Source organism: Phodopus roborovskii, unplaced genomic scaffold, assembly GCF_943737965.1.
Source record: "Phodopus roborovskii unplaced genomic scaffold, PHOROB, whole genome shotgun sequence".
NCBI lineage: Eukaryota > Metazoa > Chordata > Mammalia > Rodentia > Cricetidae > Phodopus > Phodopus roborovskii.
Window position 1 is genome coordinate 20,108,480 of NW_026125391.1, and position 23,639 is coordinate 20,132,118.

Below are 23,639 nucleotides of genomic sequence, written 5' to 3' on the forward strand. Positions count from 1 at the left end.
CTCAACACTTCATACTTAAAATCCTATTTTGACCCTGGGGGGGAGGGGACTTGGAGCCCCTGGAACTGTATTCCCTTCCCTGTTCATTAGGAAGAAACCAAGGCTCAGAGGGTGGTTGAAGGTTACACAGGTCTCGGGACAGCTTGTTGCAAACCAAGGCCATTCAACAACTCTGGTGAGGCCTACCCCAGCCCTGCAGGAGCTGAGGGGCAGGGGCAGGGGCAGGAGCTGAGGGGCAGGGGCAGGAGCTGAGGGGCAGGGGCAGGGGGCTATCTCAGGACTGCGGTACCAGGCTCTGCCCATTGGCCCAGTGATCACCTAACTCAGCCCCCTGCAATACAATATGAAAATATTCATATTTCCAAAAAGTAAAGATTTAAAATGGCTGTTCCAAGTTGTGAGAGTTCCATAAAAGAAACAAACCAACATTAAGTGGGATTAGGACAGAATTTCCAAAATTTCTGTCTCTTTTTGCCATCTATTTATGCAAAGTGCTACTCTCAGAATTAATGATCATAAAATCGAAGTATCAATCAAGTCTGGGAAACTTCTTCAATGTTTTGTGTCCTTCATTATCAACTTTTAGGTCAGCATTTATATATACATAAAATTTAACACACCTACGGCATGTAAATTTGTCTTTGATAAGCTGTAAAATACATGTATGTGAAAAAATTGTTTTAAAATGAATTTCTTGCCAGGTGTGGTGGCACACATCTTTAATCTCAGGCAGAGCACTGACTGCTCTTCCAGAGGACATGGGTTCAATTCCAAGCACCCACAGGGTGGCTCACAACCATCTGTAATGAGATCGGATTCTCTCTCCTGGTGTGCCTGAAGACAGAGCACTCATACACATAAAATATATACTACAAAATATTAAAAAAAGCTGGGTGGTGGCGGCACATGCCTTTAATTGAAGCACTCAGATTTGAGGTCAGCCTGGTCTACAGAGCGAGTTCCAGGATAGGCTCCAAAACAATACAGAGAAACCCTGTCTTGAAAAACCAAACAAACAAACAAACAAACAAACAAAAAAAACACATAGGGACCACCCTATGAGCCAATCAGATGGGCAGAAAGCACCTGGAATTCATGGTCATCTCTAGCAATCTATGGAGTTTAAGGCTAGCCTGGGCTACATGAGATCCTTTCTCAACAGAGAGAATGTACAATGAAGGGGGGCACAGGATACTCTGGGATGACCCCCAGGGAGGAGGGTCTTCTGGGATGGACATCCAAAAGAGGTCAAGTCAGAGTCAGCTGACTCTCAGAGGACAAAGGGCTTCCTGGAGGTTGCTCTGCGTCTTCTTAGAATACAGCCTCATCTTTGAAATGGGGATAGTGACCCAGTCCCAGCTGGGGGCAGGGTGCTGTTAGGAAGAGCACCATTAGCATATGTAAAGCCTTGGTTTAGTGCTGTATACTGTAAAGGGGTTAATTAGAATCCCCAAGGCCTTCCTGGAGACCTGTGCACTTGAGATGGGTGGGGTGGGTGTGGGGAGCCACGGGGACAGACTAAGAGCATCTGGCTTGCCCTTCTGGCTCACAGACACTGCCTCCCAAAGCACCTATCATGCCACTAATCCTTGGAGCAACTGAGGGTTAGAAGAATTTGCAAATGGAGAAACTGAGGCTCAAACAGATTGCACCCTAGAACTGGAACTCATCGGTTAATAGATATTTGAGGTCTTCCTTCCTCCCTCCCTCCTTCCCTGTCTCTCTCTCTCTCTCTCTTTCTTTTTCTTAAAAAGTCAGGGTCTCAAAATCCCCAGATTACCCTCAAGCTCACTATGTAGCTAAGGATGATTTTAAGTAACTGTCCTGCCGATCAATCCCAGGGCTAGACAAATGCTCTACCAAGTGAACTACATCCCTAGGCCCTTGTTTCTCATTTTTTGGCTGTTAAAATTTTTTAAAGTTCTCTTTTTGAGGTGGAGAGATGGCTTAGCCGTTAAGAGCCCTGGCTGCTCTTCCGCAGGACCTGAGTTCCCCGCACCCATAAGGCCTGAGTTCAATTCCAGCACCACATAGAGGTTCACAATTTTTTGTATCCAGTTACCGGATATTCTTACATTAATGTCCATAAAATAAAGTTAAACAAATTATCTTTTTATTTTATTATTTTTTTTTGAGATAGAATTTCTTTGTGGCTTTGGCAGCTGTCCTGGAACTAGCTCTTGTAGACCAGGCTGGTCTCGAACTCACAGATATCTGCCTTTCTCTGCCTCCTGAGTGCTGGGACTAAAGACATGGGCCACCACTACCAGGGCAATACATTATTATTATTATTATTATTATTTTTTTTTTTTTAAAGCTCTCTTTCTTGCCTCCCTCCTGTCTTCTTTCTTAGACTGGGTCTTGCTTGGCCTGGGGCTCACTTTGTAGCCAAGATTAGCCTGGAACTCATGGTAATCCTCCTGCCTTAGTTTCCTGAGTGCAGGAATTGTGGTAAGCACCACCAAGCCGGGCTTTTCTTTTGTTTTTTCAAGACATGGTCTCCTGGCCCAGTCTGGCCCTGGACTTACTGTGCCGCTGGCTGGGGATGCCCCTGCATCCCAGATCTTCCTGCCCCTCCCTCTCAAGGTCAGTTGAATTGAGTTCCAGGGTAGTCAAGAGAACATGCTTCAACAAAACAATTCATAAATACCTATTTTGTTAGGAATGTAACTTTGGGTGGAATGCTAGCCTCACATGCCCTAGACCCCGACTTCCAATGCCAAACGACCAAAACAAACAAACAAACAATAAATTCTGACACAGTACTTTGAAAACGCTGTGGTAGTTCATCCCAGAAAGTAAACACGGGTCTGGGGGTGTGGCTCAGTGCCAGATCTCAGACCTAGCCTATCTGAGTCTCCAGGTTTGATCACAGTATGGCTCAGTAATTCTACTCACAGGCGTGTCTGCCCCACAGGGCCGAAACCATATATTCGCCAAACTTGTGCCTGGTTATTCCTAGCAGTGTTTTTGAACAATCGTCAAGTGCCTACCCACTCTGGGTGACTGGTTAGACAGAGTGTGGTATAGCCATTCAATGGAATACTTCTCAACCATAAAAAAGGAATGAAATGCTGACAGCTGCTATACCCCCGGGCAAACCCTGAAACCTCATTAGTACACACCCTGAAGGCAGCAGCAATCAGTTTACCCTTTACCAGACTCTGGGAACCATTTGTGGGACAAAGGAGAGGTCCTGCCCCTCTGCAGTCCACCAATGGGGGATCTGCTAGCAGGTGAATCACGGACTCGGCCTCACCCTCAGTGTGTTCACCTACTGCAGTATCTCTCATCCCTCAACATGCCAGGTGGCTTTGGATTTCTGTTGGGTCCCACCCACCTCTGGGGCATGCTAGACCTGGGCATACTGCAGGTGTAAAGTCCTGGACATTAACCTCACTGATCCTGAAGTCTCAAGGGCCTCTAGGTCATCGAGAGGCATACCAGGCAGGGATATCAACATAACTAGTTCCCACCCATTTTTCTTGCTTTTTGAGACAGGGTCCCTCCATGTCTCAAATCTCAGAATATAGGCCAGGCTGGTCTCAATCTCACAGCCTGTGTCTCCTGAGTGTTGGGATTACAACAGAAAGCCAGCCACCTCTAGCCTATGTGTCTCTCTTGAAGCAGACCCTCTGCCCACGGTGTTAGTGGTACTGGTGGGTAGGCACAGCAGCTCCCCAGTTACCCCAGCCTTAAGTGTGGGGGACATAGCATGGTGAAAGGCGACCTAACATTGACCAGACCCTAGGGCACAGCGCCAGCACAGACAACCAACACCGAGCCTCTTTTGGAGATCTGAAGGTGATCCACCCTGCCATGGCTGCTGGAATTTACTCGGACCAGGCCCAGCTCTCTTCTATATAAACAGGCCATGAGTCCAGAAGAGGGGACACAGGCTGCCCGCAGCTGGCCTGGCCTCCTGCAGAGGGTCACTGGGAATTCTGTGTTTCATCAAATATTGCTGGGCTACAGAGTTTTATTTGAAAATAATTTTAATTAGCCGGAAACTAGGAGTTTAATAAATGGAAAACAGAGAACTTTCCAAGGCCACAGCTGGGAAACACTCGCTTTAAAAAAAAAAAGAAAAAGAAAAAAAATTCTGCCTGGCTTCCCAGGCCAGTTGAAGTACCCTGACTGGAGGGCCCCGGAGCGCCAGACGAATCCACAAGAAAAACAAAGCTTATTTTTAGAGAAATATTTTAAACTTGGTTTCAATGATCTCAGGAGTTTCCTTCCCATTGGTCCCTGGTCCTCACATCTTATTTCGGGCATCCTCCCTGGTCGAAGAACGAATGAATTACCTGACAGAAGCTATTTCTGTCCGGATGACAATAAGAGCCCCTCCCTCAGCCCCCAGAGAATGGATTGTTGCTAAAAATGTCCCTGCAGACAGCAAGGGACCCAGGAGGCCTGGCCTCAGCAGGTGTGCCCAGCAATGAAGATGGCTCTGGAGGTTGTGGTCACTCTCCCAATCAGCCTTGTCTTGTCCCTGCCCAGCAGGAAGTGGAGCAGAGTCTGGCAGTTATTTCCGGGTTTTGAAAGCAGTTTTAAACTTGAAAGAGGCTTGCTAAGAAGGGCTGCTTTCCCTTTATAGTGTTGGTAACCCCACCCCCATGCCCCTGCTGATACAACCAGACCCAAACACAAGCTGTACATACCTCCTCACACACACCCCAAGGCCCATCCCCACTCCCACAGCTATAGCCACATACAGATACGCCCAAACCCACATTCACTCACACAGAGCAGGGCACAAGGTCACGCCCACCAGAGCAACACGCACACTCACACACCTGCACTCACACAGCCCCCACACTGTGACACCCATAACCCCAACACAGCAACACCTACAGACTCCCACACTCACAAACCCTAAAGACTGGGCACAAACCTACACACACATAGATCCACACACCCCTACTATAGGCAAGCCGTCTATCGTCACAATACATACACACCCACACTCACCAACACCCACAGACACTTATACTCTGCAACTGCAGATTCAAAACCCCCTACATCAACTAAGTCCAGAAACACATACCCACCAACCCTGCCTGCATCCATTACATAAATCAGACACAGATCAACATCCACACACACTTGTGTACCCATGACACCCAGGACTTATGGACAAACACCCACCTCCCACATGGGTACCCCTTCACACTTCCTTCAGAGATGCCTTGCCAAGCACACCCCATGAACATTCTTGCACTTTCCAGTTCCTGTGGTCAGAACTTAAAAGATTACCGAAGCGGCCTACTCTGGCACCATCTTCCTCCCCTGCCTCAACTTCCTTTTTCCTTCTTCCCTCCCTCTTTGGCTTGCTAGTAGCTCAGACCACTGCACGGCCCGGTGGTGGTGCACACCTTTAACCCCAGCAGAGACAGGAGGGATCTCTGTGAGTTCGAGGCCAGCCTGGTCTACAGAGTGAGTTCCAGGACAGGCAGGGTTCCGTGGAGAAACCTTGTCTGGAAAAACAACATTTAAAAAAGAAGTGCTCTAAATGTCCCCTCATCCTCCAGGGTAGTAAATACAGCTGGGTGTTGTAGGGAACACCTGTAGTCCCAACTCAGCTGGAGGCTGAGGCAGGAGGATCTGCAGTTAGAAAGACATTGTCTGGCAAACAAACCCTTGCCTGGCCTTGGTCCAATAATAGCTGGCCAGCCTGAAAGGGTTGCAGAGACCCAACTTCCGTTTTTAAAAAAAAAACAAACAAAACTGGGTGCAAGTCACATCCGTCTTCATTTGTTACTGCAAGCAAAGCTGAAGGACAGACAGCAGTTGTGCCTGCAGGTGGGTTTCTTCCCAAGGTTTAATGTTTTCCAGCATGCTCTCTGCAGACACCCATCTGAGGTTTCGAGTACCCTCCCAAAGGAGCCTGGCCTACCATCATTCCTGCATCAAGGGTCTCCCAGGCCGGTTCACTATCCTCTGTGTCCTGTCAATGCAGGGCTCAACTGTGTGTCTTTTACACACCTAGCAGGAGACCCAGGCATCGGGATCGATACTTGCACACATGCTTCTTCTGAAACAATTTATAAGGTGGGGCACACTAGTCAGGTTGTTTCACATCCGTCTCCAAGCAGTCAGTTGGAAGACCTCTCTGAACAGCTAGGTTCTGGACCACAGTTGCCAGTGGAAGGAAGATTCTACCTGGACTCAGCCTGGAGCCTCCATTGCTTTAATTCCACGGTGCAGCCCTGTGGTGGCTAATCCTACTGTGACCTTATTGCAAGTTCTCCTCCTATATCCTGGGTCTACAAAAACCCAAAAGCAGTCTCAGGGTGTGATCAAGGACAGGCTGCTGCTTGCTGTTTGTTATGGTGGCTGCAGAAGCCCAGTGACCTAGAGCCTCCATTGATGAGAGAGAACTTCTGGATGATCACCTCCCTCCCCGAGCTTTCCATGCTCCCCACACATGCACATCTAAAACACAAACCATCCGAGCCTAGCACTCAGGCTTTCCAACGGAGCAGTTTAAAAAAATGAATGTGGCTTACCCCAAAGAGAAGCCCAACATTCCAGCTGATCAAAAGTGCTTGTTTGGAAAAAAAAAAAAGTATGGGAATGAAATGGAAACAAGGTCTTTGAAATGCAGCCGGGCCTAAACAGCTCCACATCGGAGCCCGTTCCTCCTCACTGCACATTCTTTATGGGGAAGAGGCCAGAGAGCTGCAGGGGCTTCACCCAACCCCAGGCCTTCTTGGCCTCCAGCTCCCTCAGCACAAGGCCTGACATCTGGGAGAACTTTGAAACTATTCCCCACTCTGGCAGCAAGCACAAAAAAAAAAAAAAAAAAAAAAAAAAAAAAAGGCTCCATTGCACACCAACTCCATCCGCCTTAACTAGAAACAGCTGCCCCTGGTGCATCCCTCAGACACCCCCACCATTCCAGCTCAGCTGTGAGTCACAGGAGACCCTGGCCAGGGTAGCCAGAGAGGGGCAAGGATCAGTTGAGAGCCCAGCTGTTATCGATAAGAAAGCACACCGTTGCTGGATCTCCTGCCTAGGCTGGGAAAGGTGTCTGGGGGTGAGGGAGAAAAAGCAATTGTCTTAGGAGTTTGAAAATGATTTGAAACGAGCTTGGTGAAAACAGCAACAAAAACCCAACACACAAGAGGCTGTAGTTTTTAAGTTTGGGAACCAGGCAAATCAAGGCAGCCTTGTTTCCCTTGGGTTAGAAGCTGGGTTGATTTTGCTTTCTGGCCTCCTCAGCCTTCCTTTTGCATAAATAGCCCGAATATGCTCATTCCCAGAGGAAGTTGTCTGTGTAAACAAACATCACCCAGATAGAAGTTTAACCCGCTTAATCTTCCTCCCTCCTTCTCTGAACAGGGACATAACCCAGCTACCCAAAGTCCAAGCAAAACCCTGGACTCCCAACGCCTGGCCCAGACCTCCACTGGCCAGCTCCCATCAAGGTTACAGGCTCTGGTCAGGCATCCTAGAGAAAAATCAGACTTTCAGCTGCCAGAGCAGCCACGTGATGCACTGGGTGACTCACAGGCCGGCCACACCCCTTGTGGTCTCCCGCCAGGCCCTGCCACCAGTCAGCCAACATGGGGATGCATCTCATTACCAAAGGGAACAGCTAACAAATAGCCGACAGCCAAATAATTACTTTCTTTCATCCGAGAGGACTTGCTAGAAAATAAATACAGGTACAAGTGGATGCAGGCTCTTGTGTGATCTGTCAGCTCCCCACATCCTCTCCACACCCCTTCCCAGACCTGCTGAGGAGGCAGCGAGAAGCCTGGAAAAGGAGAGCCAGTTTAAAAAGAACACTCCCTTCTCTCAGGAATATATATTTTTTTCCAAAAAATTTTATTGGGGGGAGGAGAAACTACAAAACATTTACAGTACAATGTTTACAGTCACAATTTGTAGTGAACTGATTCCCCAAAAATATATTACAACTCAAGTTGACTTATCTTGTTACATTCAAAAAGAACCTACTTCTGTCAAAGTAGTCCATAGCACACACATGGTGCTCCAACTGTACCTACATACAAAACTAAGCGCCTGCTCACTCATCTGCCATCCAGGAAGGCCTGGGAGACATCCCTGCCTTTTTACACTGAAAAGTAATAGTACGAGCTTTGGACTGTCGTGAAACAAGGCATATTCATGTACTACAGCCCCTTCTCAGCACTACGATGGCCCTCTTCACTTTATAGCTATATAAGAAGTGGTAAAAAAAAAAGATCTCGTTCTGTGCAGGTGAACCCATCCGACATTCAAATTCTCTCAAGCACTAATGAAATACTTATTTGGTTGAGGAAGATTTAAGGCAAGTTCGGGCCCTCTGAAGGCACTGAGACCATTATTTCCCCATTATTGCTACATGTCTGTATACTCAATATCACAGTAGAGCTGGTACAATCAGCATTTCTTTTTTTCTTGCTGGTTTATAAAGCTGGGACTAGACAAGCATGCCACATGTGAGCCTGACTGCAGAGTATGTAGTCACTCTTTCTCTCTTTAAAGCTGGGTGGGCCACAACCATTATACATTCTAAGTAAGAAAAACTCAAAATGTTCCTCCAACTACTTCCACAGCATCAAGATAGATTTCTGTAAAGAAACCATGCAATCTTTCAAAATTTACGTAAACAAGGAAAGAAATTAATGAAATAAATATTACATACAATCTCTTAAATTAAGATTTTCTTACTCATTTACAATAAAATAACCAAGTGAAGTTACAAAAGGCATATATTACTGTGAAAAGAACATACACTCCACATTTTGCCGATTAATAATGGCAATTATAATTTAACATAATAAAAGAATATATATCTATTGCTTTTCATCATACTCGATAAATACAGTATGAACATCCTCAATGTATACTTTTCACAAGATAATAAATAAGTTAAATAGTTTTTTTTTTCATATTGAGTTGTGGTGCGGATCAACTCAAAACAGCTAAAAATGAAGCACTTATTTCCCAACAGTTACGAACTGAGCTCCGCTCAAGGCTTCCAGAGAGCAGAGTGAATGGTTCTAAGCTAAACACCCACTAAACGGTGGCAATGAGACCAGTATCAAACTTTGGAATGCAAGGGTCCCCCCACCCCCAAACATATATAACTTCGTTAAGAAACAAAAACAAGAAAAACAACCGCGACAAACCGGGCTGGAGGCTACTCGTTTCAAGGCATGTTCTTGGCATCACATTGAATTCTAGAAGCTTATTAAGGGGAGGTGGCAGCCGGCTGGCTCACACTGGTCTGAGACAAGTTAGGAACCCCCTTCCAAGTAAGAGTTCTCACATCTGGACTGTAACTAAGGCTTTCAAGTGAAAGAAGAGATGGAATGGTGGTTTTAGCTGCTGGTGCTGGGCTGAATTTTTTACCTTTTTCCTTATAAACTAGAGCTTCAAAACTCATCTGAGACCTAAACAAGTGTTTGGTATCTTTTGTTCTATCGCATCACAACAGCCTGTTGTGACGATTTTGTTCATCCATACAAAAAGTTCGTTGGCTTTTTATTTCAACAAGAACGAAACTCTGTAATAATAATAATAATAAAAATAATAATAAAAAACCAAAACAAAACCGAAAGGGAAGGGGCGGGGCAGGGCCCCCCTCCCAGCAGAGTTCGAGTCCAAGTGCTCGGTGGGGGCCTTGCAAGTCGGGCCTGCGGCAGTGTCACCCCTCCCCGGTGCCCCCTGCAGCGCCTCTCCCTACCCCTCGCGGGCGCCCCCTTGCCTCAGTCGTCGGAGATGGAGAGGCGGCTGAAGATGGGCAGGCGGCGGCCGGGATCCAGGCTGGGGGACTCGGAGCCGCTGAGGCTGCCGGAGCTCAGCGAGCCGCTCAGGTAGCTGTCGCGGTCCGACAGCGAGTCCGGGGGGCTGGGGGGCGCGTCGAACACGGGCGACTCGGACAGACGGCGCGGCAGCTGGAAGCCGAAGGGCGGCGAGGGCGGCGCGGGGGCCGTGGGTGGTTGCGCAGGGGGCGGCGCGGACCCCGCCAGGCCCTGCTGCTGGCTGCGGTAGTAGGCGGCGGCCGCGGCGGCGAAGCTGTGGGTCTGGATGGCGAGCGGCGTGATGAGGCTGCTCAGCTCCGGGCCGAAGGCGAAGGCGTTGTTGGCGCACGAGGTGGCCGAGCAGGTGGCGCACGGGGCTCCGGGGGGCAGCAGGTCCTCCGCGTTCCCGGGACCATAGAGCAGCGCGGCCGCTGCCGCAGCCGCCGCCGAGGCGCAGCACGTCGGGGCACCCGAGGGCGTGGATGCCGCCGACGTGGAGGAGCAGGAAGAGGCGGAGGAGGAACAGGACGAGGCCGAGGAGCAGGAGGGCGGCGGCGGTGTGCGCGACGTGGGGCTGTCGAGCAGCAGCGGTGACTCCAGACCCCCGGGCGGCTGGTGATGACCCGACGGGAAGCCTGAGAAACTGAGGCTGTGATGCAGCTTGGGCCGCGGCTCCCGGGCAAAGCCCAGGTGCAGCGCGTCGCGCGCGCCAAAGGCTCGCAGGTCTCCCGAGGCGCCCCCCGATGGCGCGGGACGCCGCTCGTCTGCGTTGTGGATGAAGTGGCAGCGCGGGCCGTAGGGGCAGAAGCCGATGGTGTGGAAGGTGCGGCACAGCTCCGTCTTGTACTTGGGGTGCCGAGTGAGGCTGCGCAGCTCGTGGAAGCCGTGCGCGAACTGGCACTTCTCCCCGTACTTGCACGTGCCGCTCTCCTCAAAGGGTCGGCATAGCTCGGTCTTGTAGCGCGTGGAGTTGATCTGCGAGCCGCTGCCCCCCTTCTGCTGCTGCTGCTGCAGGTGCAGAAGGTGCTGGCTGCGCTCGCCGTTCTCGCTGAACGAGCGGTCCCGGAATTTGCTCTCCTTGTTGACTAGGGCCGTGCCGCCGCTGCCCCCTGAAGGCTCCTTAAGCTGCCCGTAGGTGGCTGGGCCGCCCGCGCCTGCAGGGCCGCAGCTGCCGCCGTTAGGGGCGCCTGGGAACTTGGGTGAGCAGCTGCCCGGGCTGGGCGCGGGGTGGGCGAGCGCGTGTAGGTTGCTGGCAGAGTGGCGTCGCAGGAAGCCCGGCGTGAAGCTCGAACTGGGGACAGCAGCCACGGGCGTCCCCACCGCCTTCTTGTCCAGCATGTTGTTCAGATTGAGGTTGGCCAGGGATTTCTCCGTCTGCCAAAGGGAGGGGAGCAGGGAAGGGATGAAGATCGGAAGGGGAGAAGAGTTGGGGACAACTGCAGGGCGGACGCCTAGTCCCTCAAATGCCCACCTTTTCTCCTGCGGATTTCAAGTCAGTCTCCACCGTTACATTCGCAAAAACAAAACAAAAAAGAACCCCAAGCCGGACAGAGCAGAGGACGCCCACCCGGGACGCGCCGGGACCAGCCATGTGATCCTGGGTCCGTGGCCACGGGGTGGGCGGCGCAAACTGCCCGGGAAGTCCCGGCAGCGTGGCCGCGGTGGCCTCGGGAGGAGCGCTGCAGCTCCAGCCGCTACTCGCTCCCTCCCAGCTCTCCACGCCCACAGTCACAAGCACACAGGGCTGTTACTCCAGGACTTCTCTCCACCCGAAAAGTCAACTCGGAAGGGGTCGCTCCCGCCCCAACCCGGCCCGGCAGCCAAGTCTCGGAACTCCAAGGGTTCCAGGCGGCCCGCCCTCCTTCCCCGCTGGCCGGCTTACCTTGCACAAAAAGTCGATATCGTAGAAGGCGGACAGGAGTGTGGTCGACATCTTTTTTTTACCCCCCCTGGGTCCCGTAATGGTCGGAACTGCAAGCGGGGAGGGTTGGGAGGAGCCCTCGGCGCGGCGCAGCGCAGCGCGGCCCGGCTCCCAACAAGATGAATAACGGGCGTAAGGGCGGGGAGGGACGGAAAGTTTGCTTGCGGGGCCGCCGAGGAGGCCGCGGTGCGGAGTTGGGGGGCAGAGGAGAAGCGAGAGCGCTGCTCGGCGCCCCGGCCCGCCCCCCTCGCGAGCCGACGGCAGCTCGCGGACTGGTGGAACTCCGAGAGCTGCGAGCGCGCGCCCTATATAGAGCCCGGGAGCCGCGCGGCGGCGGGGCAGAGCGCACCCGGGGAGGGGACTGAGCGCTGGCCCGCCGGGGTCTCCAGGCAACGCCTCCCGCCGGCTCGCGGACGTCAGGCGCCTTCTCGGCCTCTCATTGGTCGCCGCCAATTTTTCCCCTCCGGGGAGGGGGCGGGGCGGGCAGCCCGGGCGTCCGGCTGGCGTGGGGATCGTGGCCCCTTTGGGTGCTGCTGGGTGGTGGTGGTGGGTAGATCCCGCTCTCCTCTACCTCTGGGCCTATAACGTTGGAAAGCGCTTTTCCGTGTTGACTGCGGCCGGGCTCCCCTGGACGTGCCTTTCCCCACTCGATCCTGCTAGGCCGAGCAGCACAGCTTTTTGTATCTCGCACCCTGGGTTTTGCACGGCGCGCGGGAATTGCAAAATGCAACAATATTGCAATGATGCGTGTTGCCAGACTGGTTGGCAAAGGGTGCTTGGGGGTGGGGTGGGCCGGGCTCGCGGCCCGTCCTGTAGGTGGCGGCTCGAACTCAGCTGCACGTGGAGACGCAGTGGGGGTGGGGGCGGGAGCGGCCAGCCTGGAAGAGCGCTGGCCCGTTTCCCCACCCCTCTCCCCGCCCAGGCTCAGTAAACAGGACTTGAGCGCTGGGGCCTGCGGGGCAGGGCTGAGGACAAGGCGCTGGCTTTGCTAATCACATCACAAGACCTTGAGCCCGGGCCAAAGGCGCGGAGTGGCCGGGGTGTCCGAGGCGGGAGAGCCGGCTCAGGGAACTAGAGGGAAGTCACTTCCTTCACTTTTGTGTCTGCTGGTTGGCCTGGGCTCCCTAACCCTCTCGGGTGGGGGTGTAGCTGCTGGCCAAGGCTTCCCGCCCTGCACAGCCTTAGCCTGTCGAGTCCTGCAACCTTCCGTCTTTGGCTGTGGGAGGCACCGCATCGAATCTGAGTTTTGTACTGGCTGCCGGAGGCCATGGTTGCTGAACCATCACTCGGGTGTACGTGGGGGTCCTCTTCGGTTGGTTTTGGTGCAACCCCCCACTAGCTTTTGATAAAAAAATGGGCTTTCCCAAAATTCGCCCGGCTCCTGCTGAGAAGGGGGCAGACACCCCCACCTAGCGCTCAATGAGGCTAAAGCCACCGACAGCTTTTCTGGGCTGGCCGATTTGAAGTCAGGTCTTTTCTCCCCTACACTGAGTCCATACTGGCTGCCAAAGGCTGGAGTTGGGCCCATGATTTCACCCAGCTGGCAGCCTTGGGTGGAAAGCCCAACAGCTGCCAGAGAAGGACGCTTGACCTACACCCTCCCCACGTTGGTCTTCCTGTCTGCTTGCACCCGGTCCACTGTGCACCTGGGCTGTATCTGTTAACCTGGAACGGAAGGAGATAGGCCTGTCACTCAACAGATTCCGGAGTTCAGCGAGTATTTGCCCACATTGCAGCGCCTGCTGCCCCTGCAGTTAGAGCCCAGGGCAGAGCTGGAGAACTTTAGGGTTACCAATATAGTGGTTCACACCTATAATCCCAGCTATTGGGAGGATGAGTTGGCCAGTCTGGCTCAGCTCAGTGTGAGATCCTAACTCAATAAAGGGAAGAAATATGGATTGGAGTTGAGGTTCTACCCCTGGTAAGTCGTGGTCTGGGCAAATCACATAGTCTGTTTGGTATTTGGGATTTCTTACTTTGAACACAAAGATAAAATTCGTCCTTTACTCATCCCTCAGTCACCTCTGTCAAGGCACAACATATCCAAAAAAGGTGTCTAAAAAAGATGAACAAAGCCCACACCACCTTATATATTAAAGCAAACTGGCTTTTGGCTGTAGCCAGAGCAGAGGGACTAAGGGTCACAGAATAATGAGTATAGAGTCAGGGGTCACCCAAATCTTAGGACCCTAAAGCTTGGAGCCAAAAGCAAGTAGTGACTTCAGGAAAGGTGTCTGCTTCACTCTTCAAACCCATGTTGCTTTGTCCTCAAGGCAGGGCTGGGCACCTGTGTCTGCAATGTCCCCAAACATGAACATGAGTCTCTGTGACTAAGGTTTTCTAGGCTCCTCTCAGGAAATCGTGGGGGCAACCATACCCCTAGCTGCTGCTAGTAGGATTTCAGATACAAACCTGTGGAAACATCCATCCCTCCTGCCTCCCTCCTCCCCCTAGGCTGGCCATAGCCAGCCAAGATCCAAATCTGGGGTAATTCCCAGCCAACAGCAGCAAGAACACCCACTGGGTAGACTTGGTAGGATGGACTTGGAGATAACATAAACATGTTCTGGTACATGCTTTGGCACAGCATGCCTGCTAGTATGAGATAGTTTTATTGTTATGTAACTGCTTTTATTTCACTGTAGATAGGAGGGGAGAGGGACTGTTGGCTCTTCCCTGAGCTGGCCTTTGTTGGGCCTTGATCAGAATTGATTTCTCACAGTTAGTATCCCATTACACCACCAGTCCCTCTCACCAGCCAGACCTTAGAATAAAGTAGTATAAAGCTGGACATGGTGGTATGTGCCTGTAATCTGCCACTCAAGAAAGAGAGGAAGGAGGATTAACGCAAGTGTGAGGCCACTTTGTAGCAAATAGCAAACCCCTGACTCAGAGAAGCAAACCCCAAAACAAACAAACAAACAAAATGGTAGGTTTTCAATTTTTCAGCAAGGGTGGGCTACATTGGTGCCTAACTAGGTAATTACTACAGGGTCATACAAACCACACCTGGGTGCTGAATGTTTACAAAACCCCCAGGGGATTTTCTGTTCCTCCTCAGAGACACTATGGACACTGCCCTCTTCCCTCTCCCTACAGACAATTTCTCCACACTTCCTTATGGTGCTAGATGGCCTTCTCAGAGACCAATTCCACTTTATTTATTTTGTTTTCTAGACAGGGTTTCTCTGTGGCTTTGGAGGCTGTCCTAGAACTAGCTCTTGTAGACCAGGCGCTGGTCTCCAAATCACAGAGATTCGCCTGTCTCTGCCTCCCAGAGTGCTGGGACTAAAGGTGTGTGCCACTACCTTCCGACAACCAATTCCATTTTAAATCAGCTTTTCTGCAGAAGGAAATGGCCTAGCAAATTCGTCTATAATCTGCCCATTCAATTCCTTTTCCCCATCATTGTGACCGACCACAAGCTGAGAAGTATCGGAATGTATTATAGGCCCTACAAATTTCTAACTATGGCTGGCACAGTCTTTGAGGATAAGTAGGAATGTGGATCAGGGACCTGTCTGTGGGTGACACTTACTCTGCAAGCACACATTAACAGTGGTAAGTTGGGGCCTGCCATGATATGGCTCAGTGGATAAAGGTGCTCACCATGCAAGCCTGAACCAGAGTTGGATCCCTGGAACCCATGGAAAGGGGACAGAGACTGACCCTGAAGATGTCCTCTGACTTCCACAGACACACATGCTGTGGCATAGGTGGCCGCCCATCACACACAGGTGCTGATAATAGTGTAAAGTTTTTTTAAGTTAGTGAGCTGAAGAACTAGACTGGCAGCATAATGTGTGCAAGAGTGCCACCTGCTGGCTACCCGAGGAAGCCTGTTGGTGCGGCTTGGAACTGAGAAAAAATCCTTAAGGTTTCTAGACTGCATCACTGAAATAAGTGTGTTTATTAACATCTGAAATGAGAATCGTTTTGTTGCTTCCATCAATCACAGGCCAGTAAACAGTGTAGGCATCAAATAAATTGAGCATTTGTTCAGACTTCTTTTTCCCCCAGGCTCCTTCAAATAAATAGCTGAAACAAATGATGGGCAACAACCAGGTCTCCTAGCTTTCACAGGCATTTCTGGGGGAGATAGGAGGGATTCAATATGGGCTGCTGAAGCACTTGTACATGAAGATAATAAAACACATTTATTTGCATGGGGTGGATTCTTAATTCTCCCAGAACCTAACACTTGGGACATATTTCTCCTTTGTTAAAATGGAATAAAGTTTAGAACTATGATCAAATAGGCCGTTTGTTTAGTAATCCAGCTCCTAAACAGAGCCCAAACCAAACCAAAGGATGTGTGTGTGTGTGTGTGTGTGTGTGTGTGTGTGTGTGTGTGTGTGTACATGGGGCAGGAGGACTTGTGTGTGCTAAAACTCAGTTCAGTATAGTCAGTGTGTGTATGGGGAAAAAACTCTGGCTGGACTGGCAGTTCTTTAGGATTGAAAAGGCTAATTCAGGCCTACAGGTGGCCTGCACCTGGGAACAGAGTAAATATTCTACATTGTAGCCTCACTTCCTACAGGAGCTGCAATAAACTGGGCTGCCTTGAGTGAGTGTGCTGAACACACAGCACTCTGTAGGAAGACAGAAGCCTAGGCTCCCAGAAGTGGGGGAGGCATAAGTTTATGCCCAGCATGTGTCTTGTAGGCCTGAGTGGGGAGAGAATCCACTCCCTGCTGCAGCCCTTCTTTCAGCACGCTGCTTCTGTTCTTGGGGCCGTTAACTGTCTCCATTCCCTGGGACAGTCTTCGGCTCTGAGAGCTTCCTTGCCTTCCAGGAAGGCCAGCAGCCTCAGGACTGCTGAAGACCTTTCCTCCTGAATGCGCAGCCTCGTGTACTCCACCGTCTTCAGAAATTCAGCCGAGAGTGGAAGCTCTCTGAAGAGCCGAGAGACCAGGTTACGCTGCTCCGATGCTATGGTCTGCAGGTGACAGAGCTTCTGGGAGTGAGGGGAGGGCCGGCCAGACTGACGGAGGAGATGGAAGAGTTGCCTACACAGGTATTTCACGAAGGTCAGGGTCTCAGCCCAAAAGTTGACTTCAGATTTTTCGAAGATGTAGTCGTCTTCTCCCTATATCAAATGACAACCATCCACAGTGAACCCTGTAGGTGTGCTGCCAAGCCTCAGGCTCACCGCATAGGGCCCTGCTAGATGTGAGAGTTGTGTCTCCTCCAAAGCTGACAGAGGGCCCACTCAGCCTGTTAACACCCGTGCCCACCGCCTGCAGCTCTGAAGGTCCCCTCCAGTTTCACTCTCTGTATGCCTCCACCAGAGGGGACTGCCCTGTCCCCAGACATAACATGACCTTTGATAAAGATGAGTGAGTAGCTCAAAGCCATAGTATTCTGGGGAACTAACGGTGAGAAGAGGACCTTGCCAAGGAAGTGGGTCTCAGATTTTAAGGTGTACTGAGAAGTCAGGGGAAGGACCAGCAAGGGAAATCTGGGCAGCAGAACAAAGGCTTTGCACATTCAGGACACCAGGCTTTGCAGACCAAATTTCTAGGGCTTTCAAGGCCATTTACATCTCCACATTTCCTATAAACAGATTGGGGTTTGAACTCTATCTGCTCAGGATGCCAAGGTAGTTAGTGGAGTCATATGGGTGGGCACAGATTTCTGTCTTCCCAATCCCCGTGTTGCCTCCGCTGGTCTTCAGTTTCCAGATGTGCGGGACTGCTCCCTGTCACTTGGGAAGAGGGCTCAAGCATCCTGTTCCCTGGAAGGACCCTAATTATTGGGAAATGCTTAGACCCAAAGCTCTGAGGACCCTTACCCATGCTAAGAGCAACTGATAAGCATTTTTCCTTAGTGCTATTCTCAACATTCAAGGTGCATTTTTCAATGCCTCCTTCCCCACTGTCTGAAAGCTTGCCACTGAGACCTCCAGAATAAGCCTCTGTGCGTGTGTGCTGTGTGCATCCCCAGAGGCTTTCTCCTCATCAGTCTCTGCACGTTTACCACCAGAGACTCCTCAGGCCTGTCTGCAGGCACTTCATCCAGAGGCCCAGGGCACTGCCAGCCTCTCAGTTCCCCGAGTAGCTGGGATTACCTCATGTGGGCTCTGCATGAGGTCCTGGGGGTCGTCACCCTCTCCTAGCAGCCATCCCAGGAGAATGGGCAGTCCTGGCACCAGCTGGTCCCACTGTCGGAGCAAGTCACACAGAACGGCTAAGGCCAGGGCCAGAGCAACAGAGGCATTCACCTGGCAGAAGGCAAATTCTGTAGAGAGAGAAGGGAAAGCCATCAATGAATGTATCTCAGGGCCAGCCCCAAGAGGCCTGAGGACTCTGGGGACATGAAGAGTCCCCAGATAAAGTCCCCGTCAACACAATCGGGCGGGGTGGAACTGCTCACTATTGGTTCCTAATTCCCTGCTGGGTCCTTCTCTCTACACTGCTCTAATGAGTCAACCCCACCACTCTATCCTAGAGTAGCCCAATCTGTAGGACTAGACGTTTCTCTTAGCCCCTCTAGCACGAGAGTAAGGATAAGGAGCTTTGTCACCTAAGAGTGCCATCACACTTTCCCTCACCGGTTTGACATGTCCAAGCATTATAGAGACAACAGAGATGGTGGCTGTGTGCCAATAAAATGTTATCTGTGCATGCGGCCTTTCCAATTCCATGTGTGAAAACATTCTTTGCCTCTTTCAACCTTCCCCCCTGCTCAATACATGGTCTCATGTAGCCCAGGCTGGCCTCAAACTGGATCACATTAATTTCTGATTCTCTTACTTCTGCCTCTCGGGTACTGGGATTACAGACATGCTACCACCGCACCTGGTTTGTAGCCAAGGACCACCTTGAACTTCTGATCTCTTCTGCCTTTGCCTTCTAAGTATCAAGACTGTAGGTGTGTGCAACTATGTTGGTCCAGTTTTACAAATGTAAATGTAAGGACTCTACCCACTGAGCTAATCCTCAGCTCTCAACCCCATGAGCCTCACAGGCCATTCAGGAGCAGGTGGCACACTGAGTTCTGATCCTGATTTTGTGCATGCTGAACAAGTTCTGTGCCAGTGAGTACGGCCTCAGCCTGGGGTTTTGCTGACATTTTATTGTGTTTATATTGACAGGAAACTCCCTCTTCAGCCCTCTGACTTCCTGGTTTTCTAAGGCTGCAGTGCTAAAAGAATGGGTGTAGAAAGGCGAAGTAGGCATCTTGGGGGAGCCCTAATTGCTTGACTGTCTGGCCTTGGGCCTAAATGTGAAGTTGCAGCAGGTTTGGGGTACTGACATTTCTACCACTAATTCAACCCATCTCACCTCAACAGCAGGTGGCCTCAACTTCAAGACTTAAGTTTCTCAACTCAGAGAGGTCTTTGTGGAAATCTCCTGTACCAGAACCCCCCCCCCCCATTTAAAGACAAATTTCCATTGAACCCTCCTGTCTCCCAAATCCACAGTACCAGCTCCAGCCCAGATGTCCCTGGCCATCGATAAGTCAGCTGAACCTGCTCAGCACTCAGGAAGGAGGTTGAAATCTGGAACAGAAGGCTGAGGCCCCAGGGTGTTGATCCAGGCTCCTGGGGACCACCATGGAAGGTCTGTGGCACATCTAGGCTACTGAGTGCTTGGTCTCCAGCCTTTCTAGGAGCTGTGCTTTTTTTAGTTTGAGTTTCTATGGTGTCAGGGCCTTGTTAATGTCAGGCAAGTGTTTGTGCCACTGAGCTATGTATGCCCTCAGCCCTCCAAAGTCTGAGGATGGGGTATTACTACATCTTCTTCACAGGTGAGGGTACCAGGGCTCAGGCTAACCCATTTGCTATACAGTCACAGAACTCCAAGGGGCTCTCAAGAATCCACAATTGCCAACACTTTCATGTTACATCTGAAGCAAAGACTAGGAGACCAGCAGGAACATTCCAGAAGCATGACTTTTTTTTTTTTTTTTTGGTGAGACAAGCAGGTCAGTGACTGTCCAGTAGAGCAGAGCCTTGACTCCCTTAGGCAAGCACAGGGCTGATCCTTCCCTCTACTTTCACAGCCTTTAGTGTCTGTTGGCCGCACTTCAGCCATGTTGGCCTTTTACCCATTTGAAAGGCAGAGATGTGAACCTGTATTATGGGGTTAGCACCAAGCTGTGTGACCCTGAGACTTTCCAGAAAAGCTTACCCTCTGCCTGACCTGACCTTCCTCCTCTTTTCTTTTTCTTTTTTTGATCTTCAAGCGAGGACTAAAAACTTTGCAGGAAAGGTAAAAAATTCTCTCACCAGGCCAGGTGTGCTAGCACACTTTTAATTCCAGCATTTTGGATGCAGAGCTCCACAAGTTCAAGGCCAGCCCGAGCTATCTACACAGTGAGTTCAGGTCAGCCAGGGATACATGCCTATCTTAAACAAAATTTGCTTAACAATGATATCAGTGCCTATAGCACAGAGGACATATCTGTTGGGTCTAATGAAGAACACGTGGGCATGACTGGACATGCCACCAGGAAGGCCAGGTTGCCACACTGGTCTCATCTGACAACCAAATGGTTTCCCTCTGTGCCATGAGTCATCCTTAGGAAGGCATAAGAGACTGCCAGGATGACAGGCACAAAAAGAATGTGTGGTGTGGCTGGACATGCATCTGGAGATTATCATAACCCTGAGTACCGGAGGAACCCCGGAAGGTGGGATGTTGGGATTAGATGGAGTGGGTCTCCTGCTTTACTGCCAGGTGCAGCCTACACGTCCCCTGGCTGGCCGACTACCTGCCCTAGGCTAAACTTAGCCAGATGGGCCCGTGTCTCTGCTGGCCAACTTGCCTCTCCAAAGGAGGCTGGGGGGAAGAGCGCAAGGGATTTTCCACTTAGCACTGGGCTGGCAAGTCCATCAAGGAAATGAGAAAGCCAGCAGCCAAGCAACAAGTATGGTCAGGAGTCTGTTGCAAACCCAGAAGACTAAAAGAGCTTGGGGAAAAAAAAAAAAAAAAAAAACAGAAACAAAAACTAAGGACACAATGGGCGAACTCTCCTTTTTGGATTTCAAAGCTTACACAAAGATGTGGGAATCAAGGCAATGGGGAGGGAGGGGAGGAAGGGAGGGAAGGAGTGTACTGTTGGGGACTGACCTGAGGGCTTCAGGCATGTTGAGCAATCACCACAGTGAACTAAACTCCTAGCTTGGCAGTGTGGTTAGGACAAGATGACAGACATATGAATTAGTGGAACCCAAGTGCAGAATTAATGGGTCTGGGGATGTAGGTCAGTTGATAGAGTGCTGCCTACTATGTCAAGTCCTGAGTTCAATCCCCAGCATTCATAAACCAGGGGTGGTGCATGTCTGTAATACCAGCACCCTGGAGGTGACAGCAGGAAGGTTAGGAGACCAAACCCAGCCTTAGCTAGCTACATGGTGAGTTCAAGGCTAGCTGGGTTAACCAAGATGCTGCAAAAACCAAAATACCCAAAATGAGAGGGCTTGAGTGATGGCTCAGCATCTGACACTTAGTGCTTTTCCAGGGGACCTGATTTCAGTTCCCAGCATTCATGCTGGGCAGGTCACACACACACACACACACAAAAACAAAAGACACATCACCAAACTGAACAAAATCAATAAACCCAATAGAGATATTACTTCTAAATGGCTAGGATAAGTGTAGTAAACAATACAAAGACTGGTTTGTTTTCACTCAAGGTATAGAGGAGAAAAAAAAAGAAGGAACCCTTCAGTTGAAAAATAATCTTTCAGTTTCTCACAAGACTAAGCCACAAGATCCAGGGCATATCTGAGAGAAACTAAGAAATAAACCTCTGATTAATATTCATAATGCCAAAAAGTGGAAAGAGACAGCTGCTGTTGGTAGGTGGATAAGCCAGATATAGTGTAGACATCTATGCAGTGGCCCAGGAGGGAAGGTTAGCTACCACTAAGGTAGCGGAGCAAGGACAACATGCACTGAATGGAGCAGTCTGGATCCCAGGAGCCATAGGAGCTGGGGAGGGGAAGAGCTCAATATGAAGAGAAACCATATTCTAAGCCAAGGAGAAACATACCCTGGGGGCCCCACCCCAGTGGTGTAAGTGGGTGAGGCTGGATGGCATACTCCTGTCTGTGGTAGGTCTGCACTGCACGGGGGAGGGGTGGGGTGAGGTGACCGACTACCACACCAGCACTCACCCTATGTAATCATGTTGGACACACAAGCCAGCCTTTAGGCTGGTTAACCCAGTGCCTTCTATCCTTATAAATGGTTTGCAGACGAGGGAGGCAACATGTCCAGGGCTGTAGCACTGTGGACTTCCTCAGGGCTCTCCTACCAAGGCACTGGGGCCAGATGCCTGGCCATGGGCATCGCACCTGGCCTGCACCTCTGTATTGCATCTTTCCCACTTCCATGAAGAGGCCTTCTTCTGTCCTCCACACCGAGGGACGTTACTGTGAGTGTCTAGGCAGGTAGACGGGGACCTGGTAGATTTGGGGTACTTTTCAACTGTACTAATTAAAAAAGGAAAGTGTCGGTCAGGTGGGCGGTGGTGGCGCACGCCTCTAATCTCAGCACTTGACAGGCAGAGGCAGGCGGATCTCTGAGTGTGAGGCCAGCCTGGTCTACAGAGTGGGTTCTAGGCCGGCCAGGGAAACTCCAACCAGCCCTTTGGTGCTTGCCCTTGAATCTGCGTTCTGCCCTTTGCCCTGCTTGATGCTTTGGGCTCTGGATCCCTATGATCTACTACCAGCCACTGGGCTTCCAATTGGATTCATCCACTGGGAAATGGATATTGAGATACTGGAAGGAAGAACGAGAAGTTGGGATTTCTTTCCTGTGCCCGTCTCTGTAAGCTGTCAAGGTTTTTGTTAGTGGCTAGACACTGTCACTGTCCTCCTGATGCCAGCTCTTCCTGGACCCCAGCCTCCTCTCTGCCTGGGAGGGAGGGAGGCAGTCATATTTCTACCCTTGCTTGTTTCTGGGTACCTCAGGTTCACTATTGCTTCCGCTCATCTAGAGGTTCCTCTCAGGAAGGACACTGTCCCTCAAGGGACATTTGCCTGTCTGGAGACAGTTCTGGTTGTCACAATTAGGAGGTGGTGCTATTGGCATATGATGGGAAGAGAGGATAGGGAAGTTGCTAACATCTTTGCAAGCCACCATCAGTGCCAGCAGGGCCCAGGGTAAGACTGTAACATCAACCACAGTCTCATACAACTCATTCCCTAGAACCTATGCACGTGTAGCAAACAGACAGACAAACTGTCTTTAGGGTCTGCGCCCCCTAGGACACACTCTTGGCATCCTATAGAGAGCTAGGGGCAACAGATCACAAGTAGCCAATTCTGCCCAAAGGTGGAAAAGTGTTCCAGGTCTAAAAGAATATCACACTGCCATTATTTGACATTTAAAATATGGGGAAAAAACTTTTTAAAATATTAGAATTTTGATTTTGCTTCATTTTCCACCTGTTTCCAAAGGAAACAAATGGCTTGGGTTCCCAGTTCTTGCGGTTAGTCTACCTCTCCATAGTGTGAGCTGCACAGAGGAGCTGATCTGGTATCACACACAGATAGGATAGGTGTGAACTATCCTAGCAAACAGTGACGCCCTCTCTCTTTTCTTTTGCTTCTCCTCCTCCTTTTCTTTCCCACTGAGATAGGGTTTTCTCCTCTATGTAACAGCCCTGGCTGTCCTGGAACTCACTTTGTAGACCATGCTGGCTTTTAACTCAGAGATCCACCTGCCTCTGCTTCCTGGAGAGATGGCTCTTCTGGAGGACCTGAGTTCAGATCCCAGCACCCACATCCAGTGGCTTACAACTGCTTGAAAACTGAGGTCCATGGGAGCCAATAGCCTAACTTCTGGCCTCTCCTCCTGGTGACCTGTATTCATATGCACACACCTCTTCCTGCTACAGGTAATTTAAAAAATCTTCAAAAACAAATGGATACAGCAGATACGAAGTCAAACAAGCATTTCCTAAGAGTGTGCCCTTTGGTTCAGTAGAGCCAGAGTTCATGG

At 50.6% G+C, this 23,639-nt stretch overlaps 2 protein-coding genes across 2 annotated transcripts in view; both read right to left on the reverse strand.

The window, feature by feature from the left end:
- Positions 1 to 7,812: 7,812 nt before the first annotated feature.
- Zfp36l2 (ZFP36 ring finger protein like 2) lies at positions 7,813 to 11,955 on the reverse strand. The gene is made up of 2 exons (XM_051175185.1): positions 11,641 to 11,955; positions 7,813 to 11,132 (listed from the first exon to the last, which is right to left on the reverse strand). The coding sequence occupies exons 1-2, from the start codon at positions 11,689 to 11,691 to the stop codon at positions 9,723 to 9,725; spliced, it is 1,461 nt and encodes a 486-aa protein (XP_051031142.1). The 5' UTR covers positions 11,692 to 11,955; the 3' UTR covers positions 7,813 to 9,722.
- Positions 11,956 to 16,036: 4,081 nt separating this feature from the next.
- Positions 16,037 to 23,639, reverse strand: part of Thada (THADA armadillo repeat containing) — a 275,181-nt gene continuing 267,578 nt past the window's right edge. The window contains exons 37-38 of the mRNA XM_051175184.1: positions 17,750 to 17,919; positions 16,037 to 16,768 (exon numbers count right to left, since the gene is read on the reverse strand). Coding sequence (XP_051031141.1) covers positions 16,388 to 16,768; positions 17,750 to 17,919 — 551 coding nt within the window. The 3' untranslated portion in view covers positions 16,037 to 16,387. The remainder of the gene's footprint in view (positions 16,769 to 17,749; positions 17,920 to 23,639) is intronic.